This window comes from Hemicordylus capensis, chromosome 13, assembly GCF_027244095.1.
Source record: "Hemicordylus capensis ecotype Gifberg chromosome 13, rHemCap1.1.pri, whole genome shotgun sequence".
Classification (NCBI taxonomy): domain Eukaryota; kingdom Metazoa; phylum Chordata; class Lepidosauria; order Squamata; family Cordylidae; genus Hemicordylus; species Hemicordylus capensis.
In genome coordinates this window covers 5,590,255-5,600,412 of record NC_069669.1, presented here as the reverse complement: position 1 = coordinate 5,600,412, position 10,158 = coordinate 5,590,255, and the positions used below count along the sequence as shown (strand labels likewise).

The window sequence follows — 10,158 nt, the reverse complement described above, 5'->3', positions numbered from 1 at the left end:
GTGTGCTTTCAAACTTGTTTTCCTCTAGAACTTGTAGTGTTTAGGCTGGGGCAGGGACAGGACAACACAACAGCCTCTTACCAGACTCAACACTTTATTGGAAAGCCAATGGTTACAAAACGGCACCTTCGGTATTGTCAAGTTAAGGCTAAAAACTGACTGCTTGGAGGCTTGGGCTGCTTCTCACGTTTCTCCAGTGCTGCTACCCACGTCTATTGCTCTCCAGGCAACCAATCCCTTTCTAGATGCCATTTCTCCAGTTCTACTCAGGGAGGGCTGGTGGTTTACACCTGCATAGGCTTGGGGTATGTCTCTATACCCCCCCGTTTCTGACAAAAGCCTAGTGGTTAACTCAAGATCCTGCCAGTAGAGAGCCAGGGCAGGCTTGCAGTGCCTCTACGCTCCCTTCTTTGCAGCGGTGTCTGTCAAGAGATGGGCCTCCTTCCAACTGGAAATGCAAAGCAGGGCCAGATTGGTCCTCCAAAGGCCACAACGACCATCACCTGTAAGCAAAATCATGCCACTTATAGACAGAGTCATGGCCAAAGACTCCCAAATGCAACCCCTCTCTTCCCAGGCACAGGCAGCCACCACCTGTTGCTACAGAGGCCAGCAAAGCCTTCTGGCCTCAAAAAGGCCGCCAAGTGTTCATTCAAACTACGACAAAAAGGCCTCCTACTTTGGGCTTGGGAAGCTATCCTAGTGGTCTCCTTTTGGCAAGGTGGTCCTGCATCTCTCAGGTGGTCCTGCATCTCCCTGGTATTTTCTCTGCTCTGCCCACCAGGAGGCAGGCTTGGCAGGGGTGGGAGTAGGAGGCTCCTCGCACTTCCCCTCTGGGATCCAAGGATACTGGCCTTCTTGCAAAGCAGAGCTCTGGCACCAGGCTGCCACAGGGGAACTCTGTCTAGCTCAACTACTTTCCTCTGCCCAATCACCTTCTCAGTGAAGAAGAGGGCAGGTAGCCAAGGGGGAGGCAGCTGTCTCCTGCCCATAGCTGAGAGTTGGAGAGGGCAGCCAAGAGTGAGGCCAGATCTGGCTACGGGAAGACCCAGACAGGAAGACTTGCCTGCAGCTCACTTCCGAAGCTTTTTTACGAAGCTGACTTCATCCCGATTACGGATGCCGTACCTAAAAGGAGCACAGCAGATATTGCATGTCTGACACACTTCGTAGCAGCTCGCCTTTCTAGCTGACCCCTGGGCCAAGGGCCTGCCGTATGCTGCTCCCCAACTCCTTCCTCCTCCCCAGGCCACAGCCTGTGCCAGGTCCACCCTCTCAGCTTCCCAGAAGAGTTTCTTCCCAACAGGATGCCTCTGAGTACCAGTTGCAGGGGAGTAACAGCAGCCTGTAGGCTTCCAGCAGCATCTGGTGGGCCACTGTGGGAAACAGGATGCTGCACCAGATAGGCCTTGGGCCTGATCCAGCAGGGCTGCTCTTATTTTCTTATGAGAGTCCTAGGTGGCTGTTACGCCACATTTGAGTTATTTACAGATCTCTATCCTGCCCTTCAAGTAAAAGTTTCCAGGGTGGCCCTCATCATAAAAAACCAAGTAAAGGGGAAACCGCAGTTTTGGGCTGTGTCCTGCAATGAGGCAGTTTTTGCTCACCAAGCCTCAACGTGGCTGGTTTTCAGCCCCCTGCCCTCTCACAGTGCCCCACACCGCCCACATAGATCCCAGTTGTTGAGTTGCCCTGGAGGATCTGCTCCAAACTGGCACACTTAGGCTACTGAAACTAGTCAAAGCCTGCTGGTAACTCACTCTCTCAGCTTCTTCTGATCATCTGTCAGCTTCTCTCCACCAAAGGTTAAGCTGTATGTCCGCCACACGTACTTCCTGCAAGCGTTGTGATATGAGGTATACAAATACAAATATGAACATGCTTTTTAGCAAGTGTGCCCAAAGCGGCTTACATAGATATAAATAAATAAAAATAGCTCCCTGCCCCCAAAGGGCTCACAATCTAAAAGAGAAACAAAAGATAAATCCCAGCAACAGCCACTGTAGGAATGTTGGGCTGGGGGGTGGATAGGGCCAGTTACTCCCCCCTGCTAAGTAGAGAATCACTACTGTAAAAAGGTACTTCTTTGCTTAGTTAGTAGGGGAGAGAAAGAGCAGAACTGCTGCCCTTCCCTCTGCTCTCAACCCCGAGGCCATGAAGCTCAGACCAGTTCCATCCAAAGTGTGGCGTTTCAGCAGAGACATTCCTTGGGCTGCCTGCTAAGGGCTGCCCTGTTGCCCTTAGCCTCAGGGGAGGTTGGGGGTACATAGGAAAATAAGAAGCTGCCATATGCCAAGTCAGACCATTGTTGCATCTAGCTCAGGATTGTCTACACAGACTGGCAGTGGCTTCTCCAAGGTCACAGGCAGGAGTCTCTCTTAGCCCTATCTGGAGATGCTGCCAGCGAGGGAACTTGGAACTGTCTATGTGCAAGCAGGCAGATACTCTTCCCAGTGCTGACTGGCCCGCTTCTTATAGTACTGACACATGTAATCTCCCATTCAAATGCAAACCAGGGCACCCCCTGATTAGCAAAGGGGACAATTCATGCTTGCTGCCACAAGTCCAGTGCTCCTCCCCTAGGGTGGGAACTGCTTGACTTACCAGCTGATATGCTGGATGCCCCCTTCTCGCTCCTGCTTCAGCTGCACAAACCGCTGGATGGCTTTCTTCAAGTCCAGGACACTGGCGTTCTGCACCACCACCACAGCTGAGAGAAAAGGAGACGGCAACCACTGTCATGGCTGCCTTGTGCCATCCCCCACCCAGCAATGGCCTACCAGGACAAACACGGTCACTCCTCTGCCATGAGCAACCACAGCAAGCTGTGTTCAGAGGAGCAGGAACCCCAAGGAGATGGGGGGGAGACAAGGAAGCCTAGTGCGTGTCCCCTAGGGAGTCTATTGGAGGCTTGGCCGCCAACTGGCCGCCGCCACAGCACCCTTTGCCTGCACTGAGCGCAGGGGTGCAGCACTAGTCCATTCAGAGCAGGAGAGAGAGAGGGAGAAAGGGCGCCCTCTGCACGCGCTCAGGAGCCTCCGCCTCCGTCCACTCACGCCTGGGCGCCTGGGGGGCGTCTCCTCTGCGCACGCGCACCGTCATGGCCTGGCCGTACTCCAGGGCCACCTGCGAGCTGATCTCCTCGGGGGTCACCTGTGGGCGGGAACCGCAGAATGAGACAGTGAGCGGCCGCCCCGCCCCCAGCCCCGCCCCCTCTCGCCTTCCCGGCCACACCCACCTGGGCGGGGAGATCGCAGAGCAGCGGATCCCTCACGAGCCGCGCCAGCGCCGCCTGCCACCGCGCCAGCACTTCCGCGTGCGCCTCCTCCTGATCCTGATCCTCCTCCTCCTCCTGCGTCACCGCCTCCTCCGCCATCTTGCGCAGAGAGCCCGAAGCGGAGAGAGGGTCTCGGTCCTCCGGAGGAGGAAGCTGCGGCGCAGCGATGCTGCTCTTCTGCCCAGCCTGCGGGAACGTGCTGGTGGCCGAGGAGGGCGCGCGGTGCCACCGCTTCGCCTGCACCACCTGCCCCTACGTGCGCAACGTCACGCGCAAGGTGCGTAGGGCCGCTGGCATCACTTCCGGCCCCTTCCTACTGCCGCTTCCGGTCTCCGGCTCGCTCAGCTCTCTCTCTCTCTCTCTCTCTCTCCCGTTGCCAGGTGACCAGCAGGCGCTACCCGGCGCTGAAGGAGGTGGACGACGTGCTGGGCGGAGCCGCCGCCTGGGAAAACGTGGACTCTACTGCAGGTCTGTCCCGGCCGCCGGGCTGCCCCGGGTGGCGCTGTCCCCGCTTCCCGGTGCTCCACGGACTCCTCTCGCCCGCGTGCCGCCTGCAGGCTGTCCACTCGTCAGGTAGAGCTTGGCCGCACAGCTCTACCTGACCAGTGGACAGCCTGCAGGCAGCGCGGCTCCCATGGACTTTTCGGGAGGTAGAGGTCCCGCAGGCGGGCGGCGGAAGTGACGGCATCAGCAGCCTCCCCAGGGGAAGCGAGGGAGGGCGTTTGCTGGGGTGGGCGTGGCCCGGTTGCTTGCCGGAGGAGCAGCAGCGCAAGGGGGGCCCATAGAGGACTTTTCCTGTACCTGGCTGCGGGAGGGTAGCAGAACTGGCCTGCCAGCAGCAAGTAGCGCGAGTGGCCCCTTTTGCTAAGCAGTGTCCACCCTTGTTTGAATTTGCAATTGCCTTTGCTTGGGGATTATGGGAGTTGTAGTCCACAGCATCTGGGAATCCCTGTTAGAGGGAATACAGGAGACTACATGTGAGTACTATAAGATATTCTCCTTTGGGGATGGAGCTGTAGTTCAGTGGAAGAGCACCTTCCTGTTTGCGTCCCAGGTTCACTCCTTGGCAGTGCCTCCAGATAGGGCTGGGAGAGCTGCTGCCAGTCAGCTTAAGCGATATTCAAGTAGATGGTCTGCCTCGGTAAAAGGCAGCTCCCTGTGTGCTGGTGAGAGGGACCAACCTGGCCTTCCTTCCCTTCCAGAGCCGTGTCCCAAGTGCGAGCATCCGCGAGCCTACTTCATGCAGCTGCAGACACGCTCGGCTGATGAGCCCATGACCACCTTCTACAAGTGCTGCAGCCTCCAGTGTGGACACCGTTGGAGGGACTGAGTCACCAGTGACCAGGAGGGAGAAGGTGGTAGCCATCACCCTGTCTGCTTACCTGGCAGGGTGGTAGGGCTTAGACCTGGTCAAGGGAGCTGAGCCCGACTGCCCCACATTTAAGGTGTGTGGTGAAAATCACAAAATTAAGTCATAGGCCAGATCTGTAGTGAAAAGAGAGTTGGGGGCAGTACCAAGGGAATGCCGCTTCTTCTCTTCCCAACCAGAAAACCAAAAGTCAGCCGAACTGGTTAAGGCCTATGTAAGACCCTTTCTCCCAGGGTGGACTAGCTATCTAGTGGCAGGGAGGAAGAGAGCGTGTGGTTTTCTTTACATATGCTAATATGATGCTTGCCATTTGTAGCCCAAAGCTCTGCAGTGTTTTACCACCACCTGCTCCAGGGGCAGGACTCAGCTGGACTCCAGTAGCAGCTGAAAAAGAAGCCAAGGCTAAGAGGAAGCAGCAGTCACTAGGATTTCCCTCCATTAATCTCCATGTCTTTGTACAGCTTATTACACAGCCCTTGAGCTAGCATTGCGCCGTCTTTCCATATACCTAGCCTTTTGGCTTTGTGGCTTACTTCATGGCAGCTCCACACTTGGATGTGAGGCACAGAAGAGGCCATGCAGGTTGCCCCAGGAGCTGTGGGTGCTCAGCTGGTCCATACAGAAAAGACTGAGCCAGGAGATAAATAAACTTAATTTTATTTTAACCAAGTGGCATAAATGCATTAATCACTACTGTACAAGGAGCATATTCACAAGGGAGCCATTTGCACCCACTTGTTCCAGTTCAGTTCATAGGGAAAGACTCTGCTCATCTTCAGGGCGCAGTCAAGGGTTGGCTCATAGAATACTGTTGGGGTGTCACTCAGCTTGGGGCTGCTTATTTCCTCCTCAAGGACAGGCGGTGAGAAGAGAGACGTTGGACTCTGCTTCTTCAAGTAGTATCTCTTGATGCAGCCCAGAGCTTCGAGGCCCTGTAAAGGAGAAACAAATCACACAATGGATTCCAGAAAACTCTTCTAGGCATGAGAAATTGGGCGTGATCTCCATTTGAAGCAGTTGCCTTTAAAATACTTTTATTAGATTTGCCCATGATGCAAGAAAACACCAGCAGCTAATTTACAGTGGGGGTGGCAGGGGGAATTCCACATGCTTTTGCAATGCGGTAAATAGGGCTGTGGCTCATCTCTGAGCAGAGAGTGCCAGCTCCTCCCACAGTAGGCCAAGGGGAGGCTCGCTGCTTGGACTCTGCACTGGCTGGCTGAGGGAGCCTCATCTCACATCTGGCCTGCACCTCTTATGGAAGCAGAAAAGTCTATAAAGGCATCGGATATAGAATGCCATCTCTGAAGTAGAATGGGCATGGAGATGCCAAAAAGCCTGTGTCTTTTTCAGTCAAGGGGGAGGGGTCAGGAGGGAAACTAAATAGATGAGCTCTCCTATTTTAAGACTGGGACTAGAACTGACAAACCCACCCACCCCCCAAAATCTCCATAGGTGGAGGGCATTCAGTGTGGGTTCCCTCCTTCCTTCCACTTGTTCCAGATACTGCCCTGAGACCTCATCCCTCCAGATAAACTTTTACAGCAGGCAGGCCAAATCTGCCTTGACCTAAGAGGCCCAAGATACCTGCAGTATCTCCAGGAGAGCTACCGGCTGGAGGACGCCAGTGTAATGATGATACAGAGCTGCTTCTGTTATGCCAGGCTTGGTCATGATGTGGCAGAGCACCCCCTCCATGATGCCCTTGCAGACTGGCTTGTTCAGACTGCCATCCACGATCCGCCATGGCCGCCCAACAAAGCAAATGTTTGCGCTGGCTCTGCTTTGGGGAGACAAGGGGTTCAGTGAGAGCATCTGTACAGCAGGATAAGGCCACTCCTTGTGCCAGCAAAGCACAGTGGCACACATTCTCTTCAGAACAACCTATTGCTATCTCCATTTGGTGGCAGCTTGTTCACACCCTAGCCAGGGCCATGCAAGCCTCCTGACTGACTTAGGAAGAAGCCACTCTGAGCAGATCTTGTGGGGAACAAGACCCAGGCTATGAAGCCTCAGTTTTGACTCTTCCATCCATATTCCACAACAAAAAAAGCAGAAGGTGGCAGGCTGCGTTGCATGGAAATGGGGAATTTTGTCGTTCTGCTAGGCATAGGAATGGGTAGATAGCAGGGCCCAGAAACACCCCCCCACCCCACAGGCTCAAATTTGAAAAGTCCTGCACACTCACCTGTCTTGATCAGGCTGCAATATTTTCCCAGTGGAACATTCTAGAGAAGAGAACAGTAAATCTGAACAGCAGAACACCCGCTTTCCCCAAGACTGCTCGACTGCATGATCATTGCAGCTGCCACTGAACATCTCAGCTGATCAGCAGAGCACCCCCCACCAAAGCCCCCACAAGTGAAAGTGCTATGTGGAGACCAAGAGGAGCACGACACTGTGATGGCCATCAGAAGAGAGCAGGCCTACAGCGTGAGAGAGCACTGCCGAGGCCAGGTCAAGGTGGCATATGAACTGGGTGCTGTCTTTGCTTATGCAGGACCCTGCAGGCTGGGTTTGGCTAGGTGGTCTTTCGTATCCCCTTGGGCAGTATGAGCTGGAACAGGGGTCTTGGTCCCTCTCAGTGAAGCGCCTCACACTTACCAGTGTTGCTGCCAGGGCCTTCCTCCAGTAGCAAGTCCTCCCGGCATGGCTCCTTGACAGGAGCTCCACTGTCCAGTCCTTCCTGGCAGCTCAGCACAGCTGCCTCTTCCCCAGAGGTATGGCTTCCCTCCTCTTCCGCCACAGAGTCTGCAGCACATTCTCGTGTGGAGCCCAGCTCTTGTGCAGCGTTTCCTTCCTGTGCCACGGGAAGAAGGCATGGCTTCCCTTCTCTTTCCCCACCGCAACACTTTGTGTGGAACCCAGCTTTTGTACAGGATTTCATTCCTGTTCCACCAGCCTCCAGAACTTGGCTGCCAGCTCCCTTCACTGGCAGGCTCTGGGGAACAGTATTTGTAGCCGGACTCCCTTCCTCCCTCTTTTGCCTTTTTCTTGCTGGTTCTTCCTCTGCTAAAGCAGGTGAGGTGGGGGGTTCCTTGGGCTCCAGCTCCTCTAGCTCAGCAGTGCCTTTGTCTTTCATACTTCCGCTGACCTCCTCCCTGTGACACACAGAATGCAGTAGCCATGGGTTGGCAAACCTCCTTGCCACCAGCCGGGGGCTGTGGCCTCCTACTTCCAACACCTGCTCCAAATCAAGAAGGTCCTAAGGGGGAAACACACACCACACCTGAGCCTGTGGATGCACAAGATCCTCAAAGCGGCACCATTTGCAGAGAGATGGTGCGCCAAACAGCTAAACTGATCTGGATCCACTCCCTGCCCATGCACTGACCTGAAGGTACCGCTGCAGTCCTTGGGTGTACTTCGCACCAGGCTCTTCGTAATTCTGGAACTGTCTGGCAAGTTCAACCTTGTCCACCCCAAAGTGGGAAGCTGCCTCAATGGCACTGTGGATTTCAAGGACAGCGGCAGCATCTCCAGGGCTGGTACAGTAACGCTCTAGGGACTGCAGGAGAAGCTGGCCTGTGTGGTGATCTTCTTCGTGTACACTGAGACGTCTGGTGAAGGAGCTGGGGAGGCAGGAAGCTCCAACTGGCAGGCTCTCCAGATCGAGTGGTTCTGCAGATGCAAAACAGACAGCAATTCAACTGCCTGACAGGTCCAGCCCTTCTGCTCTGCAAAGACTGAGCAAGCCCCAAGAAGCCACAGCCAGCTGTTGCTCTGCATAGAGGCAGCCAGCATCCTTCTCCTGCTTCTTGGCTCAGGTGCAGGCAGGCAGGGTCAGAGGAGCACATGAAGGCCCCATCCTGCACATGGGAAAGGCAAGGATGAACGCCTTTGGAGCCTCCAGCTCAGGGGCTGCCACACCCAAAGCAATGGATTGACCTTGAGTCCGGAGGCCTTCCGGGGTAGGGGTCTCTCTCAGCTTCACCCTCACTTGACAGGAATTGACAACAATGTTGTCTGTGGGACTCAGGTTGCGTGTGCTGACGATGCCTGGTGCGTAATAGCCTCTCATCAGCAAGTAGTTGGTGTGTGAAGCCTGGCGGGCCTTCACCTCTATCCGGCGCTTATCTGTTCCATTGTCCTCAAGGTCATCGTCGTCCTCTTCCTCCTCCTCCAGACCTTCCTTCCCCAGGCTGCAAGAAGCAGATGGGAGGCTGTCAGGATCTGCTCTGCCCAAGGAGCAGGCAGGTGGCCCACAGGACGGCCCACACGGAAGCTGCTGACCAGCCCAAACACCCGACAGCAAGAGGCAGAGTAGCTGCCAGGATGGTTTTGTTTCCCAGACAAGCATCTGAAGCGTCCTGTCAGCAGATGACAAACCTTGTTGCTGCTGGAGAGGTGAAAGGCCCCCCACCACAAGCCTCTCCCTGTTTTCATTCAAGCTGATCAGTCAGGACAAGCCAGTATCAAAGTGAGGAGAGGCTCTGGCCCTTCCCCAAGGCCTTGCACAGGTGGCTACATCGGGGAAAGGCCCACCACTTGCACCCTGGAATACTCTGCCTCCACCCGCTCCCTTCCACGGCCTTTTCTGTACCTTTTGGTGACTTCGTTCTCCACCAAGGTGCTGTCCACTACCACAATCTGCTCTGGGATCGTCACGTCCACAGAAACCATGCCAAGGGAGAAGAGGGCCAGGATAGCTGAGCAGTAGCCACCGGGCCCATCCAAGGGAAACGTCACCATGTCCGAGGCAGGAGAGTAGTCTTGGTCTCGGAAAGAAAAGCTGGTCGCCTGGTCCTGCTTCCCAGCCTCCTTGAGCTTCAGAAGAAACTGGTACGATTCGCTGCAGAGCGTGCTGGGAAAACGCCACGTGAACAGCCTAGGGAGAGAAAGAAGGGAGCTTTGAGTGCCTCATGGCTGGACCTCCATTCACTGCAGCAGAGGAACAGGTGAAGTCCCTGCTCGCCGCCTGCATCGGGCCAGGGCTGGGTCTCGGCACAGAGGTGCAGGCTGATGACCGGCATGGGCAGCTCCCATAAGGCCACCGGCTGCCGGGTTTCTGGCACCCGCCACTTTGGCAAAGTGAAACGGCAAGGAGGCTTCTCTGCAAGTCCCCAGGGCTCCTACTCTCCAGCCTCCCTGGAGACAGACAGTTGTGCTTGCTCTCTTCGCGGGCTTGGGTCGGAGGGAGGCACCCAGCCAGGGCACTCACCGGTAATAGCTCTGAGAGAGCTGATAGGACATGGGCACAAAGGGCAGGGCCCGGTACTTCTTGGGGCCAAGGCAGTGGTTGACCCGGCGGCGGTTCACCAAGCTTTTCCTCTGACAGTCCAAGAAAGCCTTCACAAGGATGTCGTCCTGATACTCCCGGTAGAGACGGAAGGTCTGGATGCAGACACACACGCACACACAACATACAGATATTAATTTGACTGGGTAAAGATTGTAAAGGCAGGAGAAAGGTAGCTTGGTCTGAAAGCCAATTTATTTATTCTTTCTCTGTGTAAACTGCTTTGGAAACCTTTGTTGAAAAGTGGTATTTAAAGATTTGTTGTTGTTGGGG

At 55.2% G+C, this 10,158-nt stretch overlaps 3 protein-coding genes across 8 annotated transcripts in view; 1 reads left to right on the top strand and 2 right to left on the bottom strand.

The window, feature by feature from the left end:
* Positions 1-77: 77 nt before the first annotated feature.
* SNRNP25 (small nuclear ribonucleoprotein U11/U12 subunit 25) lies at positions 78-3,376 on the bottom strand. The gene is made up of 6 exons (XM_053276815.1): positions 3,239-3,376; positions 3,057-3,153; positions 2,605-2,710; positions 1,761-1,835; positions 1,067-1,128; positions 78-503 (listed from the first exon to the last, which is right to left on the bottom strand). The coding sequence occupies exons 1-5, from the start codon at positions 3,374-3,376 to the stop codon at positions 1,074-1,076; spliced, it is 471 nt and encodes a 156-aa protein (XP_053132790.1). The 3' UTR covers positions 78-503; positions 1,067-1,073.
* Positions 3,377-3,423: 47 nt separating this feature from the next.
* Positions 3,424-5,311, top strand: POLR3K (RNA polymerase III subunit K). 2 transcript variants are annotated; one of them, XR_008312047.1, is made up of 4 exons: positions 3,424-3,554; positions 3,658-3,745; positions 4,480-4,722; positions 4,963-5,311. XR_008312047.1 is itself a non-coding variant. In XM_053276817.1 (3 exons), the coding sequence occupies exons 1-3, from the start codon at positions 3,444-3,446 to the stop codon at positions 4,605-4,607; spliced, it is 327 nt and encodes a 108-aa protein (XP_053132792.1). In that variant the 5' UTR covers positions 3,424-3,443; the 3' UTR covers positions 4,608-5,311. The 2 variants fall into 2 exon arrangements, 1 of the variants encoding a protein (XP_053132792.1); XM_053276817.1 differs by having other exon boundaries at positions 4,480-5,311.
* Positions 5,288-10,158, bottom strand: part of GTF3C1 (general transcription factor IIIC subunit 1) — a 28,241-nt gene continuing 23,370 nt past the window's right edge. For 3 of the 5 annotated variants that reach the window (XM_053276798.1, XM_053276795.1, XM_053276799.1), the window contains exons 30-37: positions 9,808-9,980; positions 9,190-9,474; positions 8,535-8,788; positions 7,981-8,267; positions 7,251-7,851; positions 6,835-6,874; positions 6,234-6,429; positions 5,288-5,578 (exon numbers count right to left, since the gene is read on the bottom strand). In XM_053276798.1, the coding sequence (XP_053132773.1) occupies positions 5,357-5,578; positions 6,234-6,429; positions 6,835-6,874; positions 7,251-7,851; positions 7,981-8,267; positions 8,535-8,788; positions 9,190-9,474; positions 9,808-9,980 (2,058 nt within the window). In that variant the 3' untranslated portion in view covers positions 5,288-5,356. Of the gene's footprint in view, positions 5,579-6,233; positions 6,430-6,834; positions 6,875-7,250; positions 7,852-7,980; positions 8,268-8,534; positions 8,789-9,189; positions 9,475-9,807; positions 9,981-10,158 lie in introns of those variants that run through there. The other 2 variants (XM_053276797.1, XM_053276800.1) reach the window with 2 other exon arrangements.